At 35.6% G+C, this 23,942-nt stretch overlaps 1 protein-coding gene across 3 annotated transcripts in view; it reads right to left on the bottom strand.

Annotated features, from left to right (window-relative positions):
* SREK1IP1 (SREK1 interacting protein 1) overlaps positions 1 to 23,942 on the bottom strand; it is a 276,826-nt gene that overhangs the window by 13,816 nt on the left and 239,068 nt on the right. For 2 of the 3 annotated variants that reach the window (XM_050793792.1, XM_050793793.1), the window contains exons 3-4: positions 22,456 to 22,503; positions 10,171 to 10,314 (exon numbers count right to left, since the gene is read on the bottom strand). In XM_050793792.1, the coding sequence (XP_050649749.1) occupies positions 10,171 to 10,314; positions 22,456 to 22,503 (192 nt within the window). The remainder of the gene's footprint in view (positions 1 to 10,170; positions 10,315 to 22,455; positions 22,504 to 23,942) is intronic. The other variant, XM_050793794.1, reaches the window with a different exon arrangement.

The raw sequence follows: 23,942 nt of genomic DNA, 5'->3' as shown, positions 1-23,942 counted from the left end.
AGAAACCAGCCTGGTCAACATAGTGACACCATGTCTTTATAAAAGAAAAAAAAATTAGCAGGCATGGTGGCATATGCCTGTAGTCTCAGCTACACTGGAGGCTGAGGCGGAGGATTGCTTGGGCCCAGGAGTTTGAGGCTGCAGTGATTCACGAAGCCACGATTGCGTTACTACACTCCAGCCTAGACAACAGAGTGGGACCTTGTCTCAAAAAAAAAAAAAAAAAAAAAAGAAAGGAGTCTTCAAATAATTGTGAGGAATAGCCTACAGTAGATATATGAAGACAATAAAAATGGGAAGAAGCAGGAAAGCCAAATGACAGGAGTCTCAAAAGGGCATTTTGCTAAGACAATACGTTGATGATGTCCTGAAGATATAAAAAATGTGAGTTATTAAAGACAATCAGTGGGAAGTATGTAGTTTAGAGAACTAAAAATGTAATTAAGGAAAAAAAAAAAATGGCCAGACCAAAGATAAAATGTATTACGGAGGAAAGCAGTCTTGAAATTCCAAGAACTATTTTTAATGTCTTCCAGCTCTCAGTTATGTCTCTTCCTTTCTGGAGGTGGCGCTGGCCACCTCTTTCCTGAGTGCTATCAGCTAAGGTGTCAATGGTTGGCATACTAAGTTGGAAAAAATAATTAAAGGCAAAGTGAAGAAAAACAGGATGGGGGAAATAAGGCATTTTTAAAAAAATCACATCCAATGACAATGTACATCTGGAGACTCAGAAATTGTACAAATAAGTACTATAGGTTACTTATCTCTATTTCTAGTATCCAGGATTTTGTCAGTTACTCCAACAGCTTTTTAGAAAACTGATCAATGCCATTTGTTCTGAAAAACTTCTCTCTATTATGACAGAAGTACTAAAACAATGCAAGTGATGAAATGCTGGGAGAGATTCTATACTATTTAAGCAGAATGAATAATATGATTTTTGAAGCTCACCTATTTCAATTACATGAAATACTTGGAAATGACAAAACACTCTATCAGCTCAGGTTCCTATTTGCAAATGACATGACAATTTACACTGATATTCCCAAGGAGTCTAAAAAAATCTAGAATTAGTGAGTTCAGCAAGAAGAAAAAATAAACAAAAATCAATTCATTTTTATTAGCAACGAACATGCAGAGAACAAAATTAAAGATACAGTATCATTTATAATTTTCCAAAAAAAGTATATAAAAAGTGTATAGGCCTTATATGCTGAAAACTACACAGTGCTGATTAAAGAAATCCAAGAAGTTTTAAATAAACAAAGAGACACATCATGTTCATGGATCAGAAGACTCAACGAAGTAATGACGTCCATTCTCCCCAAACTGATATACACATTTAATGCAATTCCTATTCAAAATCCTAGCAAAGCTTTCTGTAAATATAGACATGAGTTTAAAATTTTTATGGACATGAAAAGGAACTAAAATAGCTTGAACAATTCTGATGAAGAATAAAGTGGGAAGAATTAGTATCCTCATTCAAGACTAATTTTTAGCTATATTAATAAAGCTTATGTGGTATTAGCAGAGGCAAAGACACATCGATCAACAAAACAGCACAGAGAATCCAGAAACAAGCACACACAAATAGAACCAACCGATTTTTTTTGGCGGGAGGAAAAAAAAGCAAAGCAATTTAATGCAGGAAAGACAGCCTTTTTAAGAAATAGTGTTGGAACAACTTAACAACCATAGGCAAAATCAAGCCTCACTGCTTACATAAAAATCAACTCAAAATTTATCATGGACTTAAATGTAAAATTAAAACCACAAAACTTTTAGAAAAAAATATATGAGCATTTTTCAGATCTATGCATAGGCAAAGAGTTCTTATATTTGACACCAAAAGTATAGTCTCTAAAAGGAAAAATTGATAAACTAGACTTCATCAAAATTAAAAACTACTGCTTTGTGAAAGACCTGGTTAGAGGATAAAAAAGACAAATGCCATACTAGGAGTAAATGCTTTCAAAACAGGTATCTGAGAAAGTACTAGTGTCTAGAATGGTATAAAGAATATCAACATGTATAAAGAACATACAAAATACACACATGTACCCACATATATATATACACACACACAGATATATCTATATATGTTCAGAACTCAACATTCAACAGTAATGAAAAGATGCGTAACATTATTAGGCATTAGGAAAATGTAAATAAAACCACAATGGGCTATAACTACACATGTGTTAGAATGCTAAGCACAAAAATGCTGGTGACAAAGCCAAATGCTGGTCACTCATATGTTTCTCGTAGGGACGTAAAATGGTGCAGCCACTGTAGAGTTTGACAGTTTATTAGGAAACAAAACATACAACTACCATAACAACCCAGCAATTTTACTCTGGGGCATATGTCTCATAGAAATAAAGAGTTATGTTCACCCAAATCCTGTTTATAGCAGTTTTATTAATAATAACCCCAAACTGACAATCCAGTGGATAAATAGTTAAACAAACTATAGTATATCCATAACACACACTACTATTCAGAAATAAAAAATAACAAACTATTGATACATGCAACAACCTCAGTCAGTCTGTAGAGAATTATAATTAGTGAAAAAAGCCCATCAGAAAGGATTATATGCTGTAAGATTCTATTTACAAAACATTATTGAAATGACAATATTATAAAAACAGAGAGCAAAGTTTTGGTTTAAAGGGCTTAGGAAGGTGGTGAGGGCAAGAGAGAAGTGGATATAGCTATCAAAAGACAGTATGAATGGTCGTGGTGGTGATGGAAATGTTCTGTGTAGACTGTATTAAAGACATTATCCTGCTTTGAAACTGAGTTTTCGAAGACGTTACCATTGAGGGAAACCAGGGAAGGGACAAAAGGGGTCTCTGTGTGATTTCTTACAGTTACATGTTAATCTACAATATTCTCAAAATAAAAATTTCGATTAAAAAATCAATTATCACATATGTATGGGTCTATTCTGTTCCACTGATCTATCTTTACATCGATACTACACTTTCATGATTGCCTGTGGCTTTACAAAAAATCTTGAAATTAGGTTGTGTTAGTTTTTCAATTTTACTAATCCTTTTGAAAGTGTTTTGGCTTTTCTAGGTTATTTACATTTCCAATCGGCTTGTCAATTTTTTTTATTTTTATTTTTAGAGATAAGGTCTTGCTTGGCTTGTCAGTTTCTCAAATGGCCTGCTGGAATTTTGATTGTGATTGCTTTGAATTTATAGATCTGCCTGGGGAGAAGTGACATTTATTTTAAAATTGAAACTTCCACTCAATGAATATAGCATATCTTTCTTTCTTTCTTTAACTTCCCTCAACAATATTTTGTAAAATATATTTCAGTCTTGCATATCTTTTGTCAGACTCACATTCTTAGTATTTCATTTTTTATGCTATTGTAAAAGATACCTGTAAAATTTTAACTTCTGATTGTTCACTGCCAGTGTACAAAAATATAACTGATTTCTGCTAACTGATCTTGTGTCTTGCAACTTTGCTAAACTCAGTTATTAATTCTAGAAGCTTTTTTGATAGATTTAGTAGATACTTCTACATAGATGATCATTCATCTGCAAAAAAAGACAGTTTTAAACTCTTTCCTGAAATCTGGATACTTTTGATTTATTTTTCATACCATATTGCAGTGGCTAGAATCTCCAGCAGAATGTTGAGTAGAAGTGGTATGAGTGGACATATTTGCCTTGTTTCTTATGTTATGGAAAGACTTCAGTCTTTTATGATTAAGTATGATGTAACATTTTGGTTTTTTATAGATTTTGTATGAAGTTAATGAAGTTCTCTTCTATTTCTAACTGGCTCAGAATTTTTTATCAGAAGTATATGATGGACTTGCTGAATAATTTTTCTTAAAATATTGTGACAATAATATAGGTTGTTTTTAGTCTCTTAAATATCATGAATTACACTGACTTCTGAATATAAAACAAATGTATTCCTGAAATAAAACCAACTTAGTCATGATATACTTTTTATATACTGCTAGATTCAATTTGCTAAAATTCTCTTAAGAATTTTTGCATCTGTATTAATAAGTCTCTAACTTTCTTTTCTTGTAATATCTTAATCTGGTTTTGTTATCAGGGTAATGCTGGTCTCATAAATTGAGTTGAGAAATACTCTCCTCCCTTCAATTTTTAAAAAGATTTTGTGTACAAATTCTATTATTTCTCCTTTAAATGTTTTTTCTTGTAAGAGAAGCCACTGGGCATGAAGTTTGTTGAAGTTTTTATTTTTATTTATTTATTTTTGAGACGGAGTCTCGCTCTGTCGCCTAGGCTGGGGTGCAGTGGTCGGATCTTGGCTCACTGCAAGCTCCGCCTCCCGGGTTTATGCCATTCTCCTGCCTCAGCCTCCCGAGTAGCTCCGGACTACAGGCGCCCGCCACTTTGCCCGGCTAGTTTTTTGTATTTTTTTAGTAGAGACGGGGTTTCACCGTGTTAGCCAGGATGGTCTCGATCTCCTGACCTCGTGATGCACCCGTCTCAGCCTCCCAAAGTGCTGGGATTACAGGCGTGAGCCACCGCGCCCGGCCTGAAGTTTTTAAACTAAACATTTAACTTAAGAGATGCAGGGGTACTCTTCATATTTTAGATTTCTTCTTCAAACTTTTGCTGGTTTGTATCTTTCAAGTAATTTGTCCATTTTATCTAAGTTATCCAATTTATTGGCATAAAGTTCTTTAAAATATTCTCTTCTCCCTTTTATATCCATATGATCTGTAGTGTTATCAATTCTCTCATTTCTGGTTATCAGTTATATATGCCTTTTCTCTTTTTAAAATCTCATTAGTTTGGATAGTAATTTTTCAGTTTATGGACCTTCTCAAATAACCAGTTTTTGGTTTTGTTGATTTTCTGTAGTTTTGTTTTCCATTTCATTTATTTACCTCTGATCTTCATTATTTCCTTTCTTCTGCTTACTGTGGGTTTAATTTGTTCTTTTTTCTCGTTTGTTAAGGTGGAAGTTGAAGTCATAGATTTGAGACATTTCTTCTTTTTTTCTAATACAGGTATAAGCTTGTCTCTAAGTACTTCTTTGGAGGCATACCACAAATGTGTTTTTATTTTCATTCAGTTAAAATTACCTTCTAATTCTCTTTTGCTCTTTTTTTTTTGTTGACCCAATAGACTATTTGCAATTATGTTAAATTATAAACACTTGGGAATTTTCTAAGTAGCTTTCTGCTATGGCCCAGTATCAGGTCTATCTTGATAGGTGCACTTAAAAACAAAACAAAACAAACAAAAACAACAAAAAAGTGTATTTTGCTGTTGTTGGGTGAGGTGTTGCATAAATGTTAAATGGGTCAAGTTGGTCGATAGTGTTACTCAAGTCTTCCATGTCCTCACAGATTTACTGTCTACTTGTGCCATTAGTCAATGAGAAAGGTGTTGAGATCTATGGCTATAATTGCAAATTTGTCTATCCATAAGAATTTTTATTTACGGTTATACCAGGATTTGTTTCAGATATTTGTTATTAGGTGCATAAACAGTTAGAATATATATATATATATATATATATATATATATATATATATATATATATTTTTTTTTTTTTTTTTTTTTTTTTTGAGATGGAATCTCACTCTGTTGCTCAGACTGGAATGCAGTGGCATGACCTCGGCTCACTGCAACCTCTGCCTCCCCGGCTCAAGTGATTCTCCTGCCTGAGCCTCCTAAGTAGCTGGGATTACAGGCACATGCCACCATGCCCGGCTAATTTTTTGTATTTTTAGTAGAGACGGGGTTTCGCCATGTTGACCAGGCTGGTCTCGAACTCTTGACCTCAGGTGATCCGCCTACCTCGGCCTCCCAAAGTGCTGGGATTACAGGCGTGAGCCACCATGCCAGGCCCACACTTAGAATTTTTATGTTCTCTTGACCAAATGACCCTTTTATAATTAGGAAAAAACCTCTTTATTGCCAGTATTCTTTGCTTTGAAATCTATTTGGTCTGACATTAAAATTGTCACTTTAGCTATCCTTTTAATAGCTGTCGCTCTTTTTTTTTTTTTTTTTTGGAGTTATGATAATTTCAGACTAACTACTGCAAACATGTCCCAAAAAAGTTACGAGGAACTAAGGAAATAAAACAGTAGCTATGGGAATAATTTCCTCTTCCACTTAGCAATGATGGATAAGGAGTTTACTTTCTAGGTTTTATAGAGAAACTGGTTCTAATGAAAACAAAATATACAGAATATGCTATCCAACACCAGCAGAATACATTATTTTCAAGCACATAGAACATTCTCCAGAACAGAGCATGTTAGGCGACAAAATAAGTCTTCACAAATTTAAGAAGACTGGAATCATATTGAGTATCTTTTCTGACCACAATGGTATGAAAATGTAAATCAGTAATGAAAGAAAAACTGGAAAATTCACAAAAATGTAGAAATTAAACCACACACACCTGACCAATCATTGGGTCAAAGAAGAAATCAAAAGAGAAATTAAAAAACAATCTTGAGATAAATGAAATTACAACACACCACAATTTATGGGATTCAGCAAAAGCAGTACTAAAAGGGAAATTTATATGATAAACGACTTTATTAAGAAAGAAGAGGGCCAAGTGAGGTGGTTCATACTGTCAAAAAAAAAAAAAAAAAAAAAAAAAAAAAAAGGATCTTGAAAAAACACAACCAAACATTATACCTTTAAGAAACTAGAACAACAACAACAAAAAAAAAAACCACAATAAATGAAATAGAGACTTGAAAAACAACAGAAAAGCTCAAAGAAACTAAGAGTTTTTTAATAAAAAGATAAAATTGACATATCTTTAACTAGACTAACTGAAAAAAAAAACAGAGGGTCAAAATTAGAACTGAAAAAAGAGTATAAGTGATGTCACAGAAATATAAAGGGGTGTTATATAAATATATAACTATATAAGAGAATACAAGGAACATTTATATGCCAACAAATTGGATAACTTACAAGAATACATTCCTTGAAACATAAAATGTATCAGGAGTGAATCATGAAGAAATCAAAAATAGGAACAGACCAGTAACAAGTAAGGAGATTGGGTCAGTAATCCTCCCAACAGAGAAAAGCCCAGGACCAGATGGCTTTGCTGGTGAAGCCTACCAAACATTTAAAGAGCAATTAAGCCAATTCCTCTAAAGCACTTCTAAAGAACTGGAGAGAAGAGATCACTTCCAGACTTATTTTACAAGGCTGGCATCACCCTGATACCAAAGCCAGACACAGGTACCTTAAGAAAATAAAATTACAGACCAATACAGCTGATGAACATATATGCAACAATCTTCAGCAAAATTCTAGCAAACCAAACTCAGCGGCACATTAAAAGGATCATCCACTATGATCAGTTGGGATTCATCTATGGGATACAAGGATGGCTCAATATATGCAAATCAAGAAATGTGAAACACCACATTAAGAAAAGGAAGGCTAAAAATCAAATGAATATTTCAGTAGATGCAGAAAGAGCATTTGACAATATCTGTGTTCATGGACTGAAAAAATATTGTTAAAATGCCTGCATTATCTAAAACAATCTATGGATTCAATGGAATTCCTACCAAAATCCCAATGGCTCTTTTGACAGAAATATAAAACATAATCCAAAACTGTATACGGAACCACAAAAGACCCCATATAGCCAAAGCAATCTTAAGAAGAACAAAGCTGTAAGCATCACATTCCTTGATTTCAAAATATATTACACAGCTATAGTAATTAAAATAGTATTGTACTGACATAAAGACAGACACACAGACCAATGGAACAGAAGAGGAAGTCCAGGAATAAGCGCATGCATATATGATGAACTGACCAAGAGGGGTGTTAAGAACACACAATGGGAAAATGATGTCTGTAGCAAATGGTCTTGGGTCAAGTGTATATGCACACACAAAAGAATAAAACTGTACCCTCACCTCATGCCATATATAAAAATCAACCTAAAATGAAGATATCTGAAAACAACTTTATTCTGTTTTCACACTTGGCTAATAATTTGGTTGAGAATATTATTCTGACTTGGATATAACTTCCCTTCCAAAATGTGAAGGCATTCCCCACATCTATTAGCTTTCAGGACTGCTTCAAAGAAGTGGAAAGTTATTCTGACTCCTGATCTTTGACTGATGACTTGTTTAATCCCTGATCCTGGAAGCCTGGATTATATTTTCCTTGTTCCCTGTGATATGAAGTTTTATAATGGTGTGCCTTTGTGTGGGTCTATTTTTAGCTCTGTATTTGGTACTTGTGGAACCTTTTCAATTGTAAAACTAATGTCATTCAGTTCTTAGACATTTTCTTTCTGGGACTCATTTGAGTGAAGTATTTCCTAGACTAATTGTGATATATGTCTGGGAACCAAATAGGTGAAGAGGGCTGGAAAGTTCTTAGCCTTTAACTTCCTCCCTGTTTTCAGCTATGTTAGTGTGTCCCAGTCTAAAGAACTTATGTTTTACCCTGTCTAGAAAATAAACCTCCAGTAGTCTGCTGGGGTGATGAAGTCATCTGACTTCACAGGGGAAGGGGACTGAGGGTTTAACTCCTGCAGACTTGAAACCAATCCTCCTGTTTTTAGCCTTATATTCAGCCAGAGGCACCCAAGGATATTATTTATCATGTCTTTAGGGGATTTTAGAATATATATCGGGTTACTTCACAGCTTTCCACACTGCTAAAGAATTTGGCTTTTTCAAGAGTGTAATCAGTTATCACCCATCTGCTTTTCAGTTTCCAAAATTTTACTGCTATTCCCTCCTAACTCATTTTCTTTGCCCTTGTGAGTTTATGTCTTTAAATTTTTTTCTACATCTGTCATTTTAGTGGTATTTCAGTAGAGAACAAAACTGTGTGTATTCAATCAACTATCTTTACCCTGAAGCTGTATATACTCATATATAATATGATTCTTGTTTGCCCTCTTTGGGATTCTCTGCCTCTTTTTCGTTTTCAGCTTGTTCTAGCACCTTACATTTGACCTCTTCACTTAACTGGACATAATATGGAAAGCTTGATATTAAAAACAAAGTTTATTGTTTAATGTTCATTGATAATCTAAACTAAAATGAATTTAAAATTTATAACTCTCATTCCTTGTCTAAGATTATATTAAAATAAGTTATATTTTATTTCAGAGTGATATTTATCATATTGCATTTTGTAGTTTACAAAGTAGTTTAATTTATGGCATCACATTTTATTCCTAAAAACCCCACTGCACAGATGAGCTATTTTATACATAACGTGGGAAAGAAAGGATTAAATAATAGGTCTGCAATTCACTCTCTCTCTAGGGAGAGAGGAGGATATACCCAGGAAAGACAGAGAGTGACCTGGAGAAATCTCTCTGAAACACACTAACAACAGATCTCCTGGAAAAAAAATAAATGATATCTGTTAGCCACAGAATCCTCATTTATATAATTATTATTTACATCCTTTTAGTGGGATGTAACTGAGATTGCTGATAGTAAACAAACCTGGAATCTATGGATTTATGGGGTGTAGTTCCCTGGAAAATGTAACTACCCAAGCATAAAATGAGTATGTTTCATGACCAAATCAACTTTCTTTGGTAGAAGTAATAAAGAAACTTCTTGTTAACATTGATCAGAGTGGGTTCTGAAGTAGAAAGGAAACACCTGGGGAGCTGTACTGACATGCCCAGAACTCTCTGCTTTGCCTATGCCTCATGATCACTTGTATACTTGAAATTATTAGTGAAGCTTGATACTGGCTAACATCGCTGATCTGCCTGAGCATCATTTGACAATCCAATATTTTGTGTTATCCCACAAGGCAGCCGAGCCTCAGGATGGTTAAGTGACTTGGTGAAAGTCACGTGCTAAAACAAATTGCCAAATAGGACTAGAAACCAAATCTTAAATCATACTTTTTCAGCCATTTGACACATATCCTAATGTGATGGGGAAAAAACAACAACAAAAAACATAAGCTGTGTGTCAGAAATAGACTTGCCTCCTGGATCTGTACTTGCTTAGCTGTTCAATTTTAGGCAAGAAACTTACAGTATTTAAAACCTGTTTCCTATGCAGTAGCTCTTACATAAACTACAAAAGAGATCTTAGTAAGTGTAATGGAAAGCATGATATGACATTTACAAACATTTCTAAAGTATGGAAAAAAAAATATTGCTTACTTTTTTCCTGTAATGCCTGCAATTTATTCAGTTCTTCATTCTCTTCATCACTATCTTCACTACTTGTACTGCTGACATCCAAAACTATGTCCCTTTTAGGGTCTACTCGGAGAAAATTGCGGCATTCAAAAGTCAGGTGACCAGCTAAGTGAAACAAACAAAAAAAATGTGAATGATAAAACTAAAGATACATTATGTATTTTTGTATGTTTTGCTGCCTCACGGTAACCAATAAGTTACAATTTCAATAATACAGTGTAGAAAGCTTTAACTTTTATTCAGTTGGTAGTAGTTTGGTTATTTTTCCTATACTTTTCCATGAATGCAATACTGAGAAAGAACTTTTTCCTTTCTTCATCAGAACTCCTTATTCAATAAGCATTTTTGGGGACCACTTCTTATGGATTTCAAAGTATTGAGTTATTCTATTTCCCTTTCTAAAAATACAGTAATATCTTTAACCAAACTAAGTAAATATAAAAATACCATCATACTTGGGATTTTATATTGTATTCCTTTGCCATACCTTTTCTTTCCCAGTCTAACGTACTCATGGAATTATATACCTTTCATCTAATTAAAGTTGGCATAATAATACACAAGCATTAATATAACCGAATGCGCTTTACTAAAGAATACCTAAACGTTTAATTCTTGCATCATTTCCCTAAAGACTCTACCCTATAAGAAAAGTACAAGTTATCCACTTACATATATGTTTTAGAAAGTCAAATATTACAAACACTATAAAAGTACGGAAAATAATATAACCAATACCTAAATACCTAGCATCCATATATTAACATTTTGTCATGCTCACTTTCAATTCATTTAAGGAAAAAGCTCACTCGCATGCCTGTGCACACATTGCACACAGCTGGAGAGCTTGTATCAATTTTTGCAACACTTTCTCAATCTCATTCAATTTTTTTGTCCTCTGAAGCAACTGCACTAAAGTTGGTCTCCATCATTCCCAAACAACATATTGTGATATGTATTCTGAAAAAAATAAACTCAATTATACCTATACCTGCAATTTTTTCCTGCCACCCAATATTTTGTGATTTATCTATGCTAATATAACAGGTGTAATTTGCTCATTTTATCTAATGGATAATGTTCTACTGTATGAAAATTATATTTATTTATTCATCGTACTATTGACAGAAACATAGGTTGCTTCCAGTAGTTCGCTATTATAAACAGTGTTGAAATAAGCAGTTGTACATGTCTCTATTATAAACAGTGTTGAAATAAGCAGTTGCATATGTACTAGGTTTTCCTTAGGGTAGCAGCTTTTAAGTTTTCTTAAGAACTGAGAACAGTAAAAAATAATGCAACCAAGTGCACTCACACACACATTCATGGATAAATACACCCTAACACAAAAAAACTGAAACAAAAGTTAATTGAAGGATTTCTATATTCAGTGTTTAAAACAACCAGTGCTAATGGTGACCAAATAATTCGTTTCACAATCCACTAATGATTCACTACAAGTCTATGCTAGGGGTTGTTTCTAGTTGTCTCTTATTTTGTGAGTGAAGTCCTTTGGGAATCCTAGGTTTATATCAGAGACTCTCTAATTAGAGTTCCAATTTTGCTTGGGCAGGGCCCTGCGCCTTGCTTTCATCCTCTGCATCCTGTCGGCCTATGAAAAATCGAAGTTCAAGAGTCTTGGGTTCATCAAATACCCTCAAGGCTTAATTCCTGGAACTTCTCCTTTTCTTTGGTTGTTGGCCTTTGAATATTCTTTAATTCTTTATTTTCTTCCTAGTATATTAATGTACCTAAAATATGTATTGCACATTTTATACAAGTTTCTTAGTTGTTTCTTAGTCTAGTCTGCCATATTATTGGAACAAGTTTTCCTCACTGTGATTTCCGAACAAATGAATCATTCAGAAGCACTCTTTTTAGCTTCCAAACATAAGGAGTTTTCAGGCTTTGTGTTTATTGTCAATCTCTAAATTTACTACACTGTTATCAGAGAATGAGATCTGTATGTTATTAGTTCTTTGGTATTTGATGAGACTTCTTTCATGGCCTAGGATGTAGTGAATTTAGGAAAGATTTGTTAAGTATTTCAAAAACACAGTCACATACCGCATAATGGTGTTTACATCAATGATGGACCACATAGACAACACAGGTCCCCTAAGATTATAATACTGTTCCTTGTCAATGTTTAGATATGTTTAGACACACAAATACTTATCACTGTGTTACAACTGCCTACACTATTCAGTACAGTAACACGCTGTACAGGTTCATAGCCTAGCAACAACAGGCTATACCACGCAGCCTAGATGTGTAGTAGACTATACATCCAAGTTTGTGAAACTATAATCTACAATGTCCACACAAAGATGAAATTACCTAATGACACACTTCTCACAGTGTATCCCTGTTGTTAAACAACACAACCACATACTGCTATTTGTTGAAAAGGGTTCTATATCTGTTTGCTTGTTCAACTCTTCTCCACCTTATTTTTTTTGTCTAATAACTTCTGATAGAAGTACTTAAGATTATACAAGTATTAATTTGTCAATAATTGCTATTATAAACAATGCTGAAATGAGCAGCTGTACATGTCTCTGTGGACATACACCAGGTTTTCTCTAGGGTAGGTTTGTCCATTTCTCCTTGTAATACAGTTTTTGCTATATATATATAGAGAGAGAGACATCAGTAAACGCTTTCAAGATCATTACTTTATCTTTTTAGTTTATTGTTCTTGAGTTTCCCCTTATCGCCAGAAGTGCTTTTCCCTCAAGAGTCTGAAATTATAATGGTTCTATTACAGTAGGTAGCTAGCCAGGCATGAGTGGAGCAGGAGAGGGCTCCCCTACTCACAAAGGAACATCAGGCAACCATCAAGTGATGGTCCGGCAGCTGTCACACTGTCTTTCTAAAATGATAATTGGTCACAGCCAGTGCCAGGGAGAGGCAGTTTCTGAATAGGTAAAAATACCTGAAATTGATAATCAGCAGCTTCCAGTAAGATTTCAGGAACTGGGCAAGTGGGCTCGAGCATGCACATTAAGAGACAAAAATGAAGGAGTATGACCTTCTGGGGGCATTCCACCAGAAAAGGGAAGAAAAAGCCTCAGGTAAACACGTGTACAACTCTAGTAAACATACTGTGCATGCTCACCTCCCAAGCGTAGGCAGGGCACCATGCATAAGGGAAGAATGAAGGGAAAGGGGTGCAAGACGGTGGAAGTAAGTCAGCATGTAAAATGCTAGGTTCAAGGTTATATGGGGCCTTGACCTCAAGGTGCCAGCCTGGGCCTCTTCCAAGTATATATTCCTTTTTTTTTTTTTTTTTTTTTTTTTTTTTTGAGACGGAGTCTCGCTCTGTTGGCCAGGCTGGAGTGCAGTGGCCTGATCTCGGCTCACTGCAAGCTCCGCCTCCCGGGTTCACGCCATTCTCCTGCCTCAGCCTCCCGAGTAGCTGGGACTACAGGCACCCGCCACCGCGCCCGGCTAGTTTTTTGTATTTTTTAGTAGAGACGGGGTTTCACCGTGTTAGCCAGGATGGTCTCGATCTCCTGACCTCGTGATCCGCCCGTCTCGGCCTCCCAAAGTGCTGGGATTACAGGCTTGAGCCACCGTGCCCGGCCTAAAGCTTTTTAATAAACATCTACTCCTGCTCTGAAACTTGCCTCCGTCTCTTTTTCTGTCTTATGACCCTCAGTAGAATTCTTTCTTCTGAGGTGGCAAGAATAGAGGCTGCTACAGACCTGTACAGATTCGCCACAGGTAACTTGGATACCTGCCACCGCTAACAGTTCCACTAGTGCTCTTTTGTTCATTATTCGTTGGGTAATATGAAATTGCCATTTTTGTAGGTAAAACAGTGGACTATCAGCAATGTTCAATCAAAAATGTGTTTTTGCCTTATCCTTTTATTTTGAAAACTTCTGTGTAGTTATTAGTTTTATGTGTAGTTTTATTAATCACAACATGTAGTTGGACTTAATTTTTTAAATTTGATTTGATATCAGCACAATTTTTAACATTAACTTCTTAGCATGGGAAAAATAGTTCCTGTCTCACTGGAAGCAGTGTAAATTCACTCTTCATAGTTAGATATACTTACAAGGTGTAAGCTGAGGTTGCCAATTCTCGATTATTCGTTTTCTTCCAATTATTTTATGGGATTTCAAACACACTATATGCATTCTTGCTTCTTTCAGTGAGTGAAATTTTTTCTAATCCCTGCTTTATAGCCTTTTTAAGGAGTCTGACTTTATGTGAGGGGCTCCACCCTTGCCATACTGCCATTCCCAGGGCTTGAAAGCGTCACTCCACAGCTCTTAAACGCCTACCCAGTAGGCCTGTGGATCCACTGTTTTCAGCTAAGATTTCCCACTCTGACTTCCAGCTCCTTTTCTTGTCTAGCACCTGGGGATTTCCCTTTCATTCTTTTGAGCTGGGTTTTTTGTTGTTGTTGTGGTTGCTGTTGACATAACACTTTTTCCCTCCTGCATTGTTACACGTGTTTGTAGCAGAATGGAAGCCTTTCTGGGTTGGTTTGGCTGGCCTCTTTGATCAGAACTCCTGATGATACAGGTTGGGCATGGTGGCTCACGCCTGTAATCCCAGCACTTACGGAGGCTGAGGCAGGTGGATCACTTGAGTACAGGAGTTCAAGACCAGCCTGGCCAACATGGCGAAATCCTGTCTCTACTAAAAATACAAAAATTAACTGGGCATGCTGGTACATGCCTGTAATTCCAGCTACTCAGGAGGTTAAGGCACAAGAATCGCTTGAACCTGGGAGGTGGAGGTGGCAGTGAGCTGAGATTGTGCCACTGCACTCCAGCCTGGGCAGCAGAGTAAAACTGCCTCAAAAACAAAAACAAAAACAAAAACGAAAAACAAAAAACCAAACAAACAAAAAAAACCTCCTGATGATCACTTAACATCCTGATGATGTACTTAAGCTAGCTTTGTACACAAACACCTCTCATCCTCTCATTGAAATGAATATTTAAAATAAATAAAATGCTTAAATAATGACCACACTGGTAGCAGTCTCTGCCCCACACCCATTTTAGCTTTGCTTCAAGCAAAGTGACCCTAAGGTGATAAGACAAATCAATTGCAAAATTATAAATAAAGTTTCTTACTGATTTTTTTTTTCTATTGGGGAAAAAGTTAGTGAAGCCTAGGTAATAACTGTGTTGCAAATTACAGTTCTTATGGCTAGCAATCTAAATGTTCTTGTAGCAAACAATGTAGAAGAAAAAAAAAAGGTGGAGGACTCACCCTTCTTGATTTTAAAACTTATCATAAACCTATAGCAATCAAAGCAGTTGATTGACACACAGAACAGACACACAGACCAATGGAATAGAATTGAAAGTCCAGAAATAAACCCACACTTACATAGTGAACTGAGTTTTAGCAAGAGTGCTAAGTTCATCCAGTGTGGAAAGAATAGTCTTTTCAACAGATGGTACAGAGACAACTTTTCCACATAGGAAAGAATGTAGTTGGACTCCTCACCTCAGACCATATGTAAAAATTAACTAAAAATATTTTAAAATTTTAAAATATTAAAAATAAAATAAAATATAAAACCGTAAAGCTCTTAGAAGAAAGCATAGGAGTAAATGTTCATTACCTTGGATTTTGCAATGGATTCTTAGATCTGACACCAAAAACACAAGCAACAAAAGAAAAAAATTGATAACATGGTCATCAGAATTAAAACCTTTTGTGCAAAATTATCAGGAAAGTGAAAAGTGACAGAGTGGGAGAATATATTTGCAATCATCTCTCTGGTAGAGCTTAATATCCAGAATACATAAACAACAACTATAACTCAACAACAAAAACACAACCCAGTGAAAAAATGAGCAAAGGGCTTGAATAGACATTGTCTATAGAAGAAATACAAACGGCCGATAAGTACATGAAAAGATACTTAACATCATTAGTCATTAAAGAAATGCAAATCAAAACCACAATGAGATACCACTTCGTACCTATGAGGATGGTCTGAACTGTTTCTACTCATAACACTTCTGACATCCAATGTGTGGGTTTTTTCCACACCAACAGCCAGTTCTCCAACTTTCTGGACACTAACTGGGTGTCCAACAATTCAATTCAATTCTGTTACTACCCAGGGTTAGCACAAGTTAAGGGCTCAGACCCACAAGACTATTCCCATTTCAGATTCCTATAGTGAGTCTAGGCCACCCATACTTCAGACCAGCTAGCTTTATAAGGTCAGGGGGTTCCCATAACCCCATCCTCAAATTCGAAAATTTGCTAGAAAAGCTCACAGAACTCAACAAAACAGTTTACTTACTATTACCTGTTTATTATATAGCACGGAACTTGGAACAGCCAAATGGAGGAGATGCACAGGGCAAAGAAATGGCATAGAGCTTCCATGTGCTCTCTGTATGCCACAATCGCAGCACTTCTATGTGTGCACAAACCCAGCAGCTCTCTGTACCCTGTAGTTTAGGGGTTTTTATGAAGGCCCCATTAGATAGGCATGATTGATTCAATTACTGACCACTAGTGATTACATTCAATCTCTAGCTCCTCATCCCTCTCCCCTTTCTGGAGGTCTGGAAGTGGGGCTGAAAGCTCCAACTTTCTAATCACATGGATTGTTCCTCTGACAACTGGCCCCCATCCTGAAATGATCTAGGAGCCTCCCAAGAGATCACCTTAATAGTATAAACTCAGGCATGGTTGAAAGGGGCATGATATGAATAATAAAAGATTCTCCTATCACCCCTATCACTCAGGAAATTCCAAGAGTTTTAGAAACTCTGTGTCAAGAACCAGGGACAATGACCAAATATGTATTTCTTATGATCACAAATTGCTATTTTTTAAAAAGGAAAATAATGAGTGTTGGCAAAAAGGTAGAGAAATTAGAGCCCTTGTACATTTCTAGTGGGAATGTAAAATGGTATAGCTGTTACGAAAACCAGTTTCGCAGTTTTTCAGCCGGGCACGGTGGCTCATGCCTGTAATCCCAGCTCTTTGGGAGGCAGAGGCGGGCAGATCACAAGGTCAGGAGATTGAGATCATCCTGGCTAACGCGGTGAAACCCTTTCTCTACTAAAAATACAAAGCAGCCAGGCATGGTGGCACGCGCCTATATTCCCAGCTACTTGGGAGGCTGAGGCAAGAGAATCGCTTGAATCCGGGAGGCAGAGGTTGCAGTGAGTCGAGATGGCGTCACTGCACTTCAGCCTGGGCGGCAGAGCGAGACTCCGTCTCAAAAAAAAGAAAACCAGTTTGGCAGTTTTTCAAAAAGTCAACATAGTAATTCTGCTCCTATGTACATACCCCAAAGAATTGAAAACATAGACTCAAACAGATACTCGTACATCAACATTCATTGCAGCACTATTCATAGTAGCCAAAATGTGGAAACAACCAAGTGTCTATCCATAGGGGAATGGATAAACAAAATGTGGTATATACATATAGAGAAATAATTTAGCCATTAAAAGGAATGATGTTATAATACATGCTACAACATGGATGAACTATGAAAATATTATGCTAAGGGAAATAAGTCAGACACAAAAGGACAAATATGTATGATTCTACTTATATGAAATATCTAGAACAGGCAAATTCACAGAGATAGACAGGTTAATAAGGACTGGGGAAAGGAGGGAGTGGAGAGTTACTGGTTAATGGTTACAGATTTGGGGCAATGAAAAAGTTTTGTAATTAGTAATGATGGCTTTACAACATTGTGAATGTATTTACTGCCACTGAATTGTATATTTAAAAAATGGTTATAATGGCAAATTTTGTGTTATATATATTTTAACACAATTTTTTTAAAAAGCAAATGAAAAGGAGCATGGCATAGTATTAAATCTTCCAGATAACCAGAGTTCATATCTCAGTTTTCCCACTGACTAACATGGTAACCCTGGGCCTCAGTTTTCTGATTTGTAACAATAACAAAAATAACAACAATTATTGAGGATTTACTGAAGCCAGTCATTGATCCAAATACTTGCATGAACTCATTTAATCTACACAACAACTCTATGGGATCAGGTACTATAATGATCTTACTTTACAGACAGGAAACTGAAACACAGTGATCAAGCAATTTGCTTAATATCACATAGCTAGTAAGTGCCAACAGAGGTTTGAACCTAAGTAATCTGGTGCCAGAACCATTTGTCTTGAATGTTCATAAAACTGGAGATCATGAAACCTACTCTACAGAGTTATTTTAAGAATAAAATAATATCTTTCATGCAGTTAGTACAGAGACTAGCACCAAATAGGTATTTAGTACACGGTACCAGGTTATAACTATTTATTTCACTAATACAAGGAAAAGCATATTCTCCCCTTTCCTCCCTCCAGGAGTAGCTATATTAGCAAATGCCAAGTAATAAAAAAGAAAAAAACAAAAAACAAACAAAAAAAACAACCTCCAGTTTCATCTTGACTGCAGATAAAAATCTGTCAATGTACACACACACACACACAAACCCCTCTTGTTTTATAAATAGGGTACCCAAATGTCTACTTCTGGGCTTACAGAATATATAGACTATGCTAACAGCTACTAACTTAACCAGGCTTTAGCGCTATATAAAATCCTCAGATTTAAGAACACACAGCTATTTTATAAGCTTTTAAATTCCTAAACCCAGTTCATTCCACCAAGCTTCCACATCCCTAACATTTTGGTTCCTCCCCTAAAAATGCTGGCCTCTTCTGTAGTCATATATTCTTTCTTGAAGTCTTTTTTTTTTTTTTCTTTGAGAGAGGGTCTGGCTCTGTTGCCCAGGCAGGAGTGCAGTGGCACAATCTTAGCTCACTACAACCTCTGCATCCTGGGCTCAAGCCAACCTCCCACCTTAGCCTCTCAAGTAGTTGAAACTACAGGTGCACGCCACCATGCCTGGCTAGTTGGTTTGTTTGTTTTTTGTAGAGATGGGGTTTCACCATGTTGCCCAGGCTGGTTTCAAACTCCTGGGCTCAAGCAATCTGCCTGCCTCAGTCTCTCAAAGAGCTAGGATTACAGGCATGGGCCACTGTACCTGGCCACCTTCCTTGGAAATCTTATCCTCATATTTATCTGTTTTATTTCCCCACTGACCTAGCTGATCATTGCCCCTTTCCTAGTCTTTTTCAATAGATTCTTAAACATGTAACTGCCCTATGTGCTCACATAATATTGCCACTACACTTAAGGGATATTTGGCTCTTCCTTGAGGGCATTTCTCTACAGTTAATTATCCTTTACCTCAGTATTATTAGTATTCTCCAGGCTTCTCAATATTGTTTCCAAGTAGTAATCCTTAACTGTCCACTCAGCTGCCTGCTGCAGGTTAATAGCCCCATTCATTGAATTTTTTTGAATCTGGCTCATACTCTAGCTCTTTACCCCAAGCCCTGCCTCGAGCTTGAATGGACAGCGTAGGTTGTCAGATAGCTTTTCTGGGTTCCCTGACATTCTAGATTCCACGGCCACACTATGGTCCTTGTTATCATCTGCAACTGTTTTATCTCTGAAATTTTAATAAGATTATCAGGCTGTGGTTGAGATACTGAAGATAAGGAAAGATTAAGCAAGTTCCTTTAAGAGGTATGACAAGGATACCTCTGAAGTTTGGAAGAAACTAGATGAGAATAGATACAGATGTTTTCAGGTAGTGATAGAAAGTAGGAGATCCAGCCTGATAATCTCAGTTTTGTTTGTAAATTAGAAGACAGGATTGCCTCCTTATGTAGGGAGTTTGAGTAGGACAGGACAGTGAATGATGAATGTTTTGAGACAGGTACCAGTTTGGGAAAGTCACTGAGGGAAGCAGGAGAGGAAGTTGACTAAGGACAAATAAAAAATGCTAATATGCATGAATGTGTGGTTGTTACACTCAAGCATTGCCTGACTACTCTATGGGGTGGTGGGGGAGTGGTGTAACAACCCAGAGAAATAGTAACTTTGAGTCAGATTCGTTTGTCTGCAATGAGGATGAATAGGGGTATATAAAAGAGTCAGACTTGTAAAAGGCATTGCCTACCTTTGAAGAAGCAAACTATAAAAAATAGAAAATGCATTTCAGATGTGGTTTATATACACAAGACTGAACACCAATAAATAGACATACAAACAGGCAATAAAAAAGTGATGAATTTATATTTATGTAAATGTTAAAGGTATTTACATATTTGTTTTTATTTCCTGCTGCTATGATCAACCAATGGGTCTACTAATCTTTTAATCATACTTTCTGAGAACTATCATAATTATTTGAGACATTTATCTCATAAATAATCCCAAGGCCTACTGCCCTTGTAGTTTTTAAATATTCTGAAGTTACCAACTTAAAAAGAAATTCTAATAAAAACTCATTATTGAAATAACTCTTTTTCTGTGAATTTCTTTTAAGTTAATTTTGCTAAGGAAATTCTGCCACAGAAAGAGAGACCCATGTTATTTAATAATACATTCAAACTTCACTTGAAACTTTAAAAATGATAAATTCACTATTGACACATACTGAGAATAAGATCTTTTTCTATCAAGTATTGAGATTCTTTAAATTGTACAATCTGAATAACTATTTTTGCAACAAAAGAGAGAGCATATTTTTTTGTAAACAACTGAAAAATACCCAAACTTTTGTGCATTAAAAATATTATGAATCATCTTCTTGATCTTTCTCTTACCTCTATATAAAAATTTTGGCCCCGAAATAAAAGATAAGCTAATTTGTAAAAGCAATTTATATTAGAAAGACTTGTAAATTGAGAAGACCTTCCTCTTTAATAGCTGTAGAGATTTAAGAGCTGTAGAGATGTAAATTTAACACAGAAGGGAAATATTACTAAATTTTTCCACAGGAGACAAATCAGAAATTGTTTAATGACTAAATCACTAAAATCAAAGATCTAAATAATAAAGCAAAAATAACTAAATGTGGAAATATTGACAAAACTATTTGCTGGCTTGGCTTCTCCTAAAGAATTATAATTACTGCAGATACTTGCATTGTTGTCTTAAATAACAATGAGGAGACTACATCAACAAATATTCTATTTCCAGAAAATGAATTTAATTGCTTTCCTCAAAGTCTTAGGTTAAAAGAAGTCCAAGTGTAGAGACTGATATTTGTAGACAGACTGGGAAATCCTTTCCAGATTTTGAAGTAAATGAAGCATTTGTAGGTTCTTAGTTCTTGAATAAAGAAATGAGGCAGGTAAGTTGGCAATGATCAAAAGAAAGTAAACAAAGCTTAAGTTAGCAATGGTTGAAACAAAGTAAACAAAGCGGAAATAAATATAAACAAATTAAAAAAGAGAAAAGATTTCATTGCACTCATTTCTTGCATGCAAGTACATTCTTCAGTTTTCATTTATATGAGTGATATATATATATAATTATATATGCAATTTTGCTACTTGAGCAAGCTTCCCTTGAGCCAGTTTTAGCTTTTGCTTGGAAGTATGTGACTTGTTCTCTCAGCATGCTTTTAATGTGCCCTTCTGATGGAGATTTATGCTGAGTACTCTTATCACACGTTCTTGCATGAACATCTTTTTGTCAAATCACTCTTAGTTGGTAAAACATAATAACTCTTCAATGAACTGCAGTGTATTAACAATCCAGGCTAATTTGCATGGTCTGCAAATAACTCAGAAAATAGCAAATGTTGTTGCCATAGCTGTTACTAAAGCTTTAGGCATTGCTACATTTAACTAAAGGATATTTACTTAGAGTATAAAATTACAAATTTATATTATTATAATTATACATGCTTAAGTTTCCCTTTTCATTCAGTTAATCATAATGGAGATTAATAATTGTTTAAATCAAGTTTTTGCTCATGAGCAGAAATTCTGAGATCAATTAAATCTTTAAAGTAAATGTAATAAACACAAAAAATCTTCATAAATAGTTTGCATTGCCTCCACCTTTTCTCTTAGTATATGGAAAGAAGGAAAAGAATAAGTATGTATATAGTTTTTAAAAAATATACTTTCTCCAAACTCCTTAATCTACTACTAACCACCTGTATCTTCATGCTACTTTTGCTAGTCATCAGATACATAGCTACCTGTTACTGGGTCTAAAGCAGGGAAGAAAAGTGAATATTTAGGGCTAACAGAGGAATTTCTGTAACAACTACATGTTAGCTTAGGGCTAAAGGACTATGCAACTGGGCCCCTGAAATCAGGATGCTGTGTTATATTGCCCAAAGAGGCCATGATTCCAGTATGAATAATGCAAAACATGTCGTCTTTTAGAATACTTACGGTAGCCACATTTTTTACAGCCTGCTCTGACACTGTCCTTGTTGCAACCTGAAATACAATTGGATAGAATTTTAGGAAGTAAAAAACAAATGCAAAAACTTAAAAACTTTATTGTATGAAAAAAGCTAAGAAAAACCATTTGTTGTAGAATTTCTTTTTTTTCTGTTGAGACAAGGTCTCACTCTGTCACCAAGGCTGACAGGATCACAGCTCACTACAAGCCTCCAGCTCCCAGCTCAGGCGAGCCTCCTACCTTAGTTTCCCAAGCAGCTGAGACTACAGGCATGTGCCACCACACCTGGCTAACTTAAATTTTTTTTTTTTTTTGTAAAGATGAGGTTGTGCTTTGTTGCCCAGGCTGATCTCAAACTTCTGGCCTCAAGCGATCCTCCTCTGGCCTCTCAAGGTGTTGGGATTGTAGGTAAGAGCCACTGCACCCAACAGAATTTATTTATTTAAGAAACAGCAACAACAAAAAAATCATCTCTAACCCAGCTTAATGACCTACTCAATTATATGACTCTTATAAATCAACACAAAGGCCAATTTACTCAAATCATTAAGATTTTTTTCTAATTCAATATAATAAAATAAGACAAACACACATGGCCAATAAACATAAAAAATGCTCCACATCACTAATCATAGAGAAATGCAAATGAAAACCACAACGAGATACCATTTCACACCAGTCAGAATAGCTATTATTAAAAAGTCAAAAAACAACAGATATTGGTGAGGCTGTGGAGAAAAGGTAATGCTTATAGACTGTTGGTGGGAATGTAAATTAGTTCAGTCACTGTGGAAAGCAGTTTGGAGATTTCTTAAAGAACTTAAAACAGAACTATCATTCGACCCAGCAATTCCATTACTGAGTATATATCCAAAAAAAAAAAAATCATTTCACCAAAAAGAAACATGCACTCACATCTTCATTGCAGCATTATTTACAATAGCAAAGACATGGAATCAACTGAGGTGCCCATCAATGGTGGATTAAAGAAAATGTAGTACATATACACTATGGAATACTATGCAACCATTTAAAAGAACAAAATTACATCCTTTGCAGCAACATGGACCATTATCCTAAGTTAAGAATTAACACAGGAACAGAAAACCAAATACCACATGTTCTCATTTATAAGTGGGAGCTGAAACATTGGGGACTCATAGACATGATGACAATAACAGATACTAGGGACCAATGGGAGGGGAGGGAGGACAAGGGTTGAAAAATTGTTGGGTACTATGCTCAGTACCTGGGTGATGGGATCATTTGTACCCCAAACCTCACCATTATGCAATATATCCAGGTAACAAACCTGCACAAGTATCCACTGTATCTAAAATAAAATTTGAAAAATAAAAGAAAGTTAAAAAAAAAATCTAGTAAATAGTTAAGAGTTTAAACATTCCAGGAATTCTACAGCACTGAAGAAGAAATTCCAGGGTACTCTGGCCTGTCCCTCAAATGTAAAATAATT

The sequence above is a fragment of the Macaca thibetana genome, chromosome 6 (assembly GCF_024542745.1).
Source record: "Macaca thibetana thibetana isolate TM-01 chromosome 6, ASM2454274v1, whole genome shotgun sequence".
NCBI lineage: Eukaryota > Metazoa > Chordata > Mammalia > Primates > Cercopithecidae > Macaca > Macaca thibetana.
This window is presented reverse-complemented; position numbering and strand designations above follow the sequence as displayed.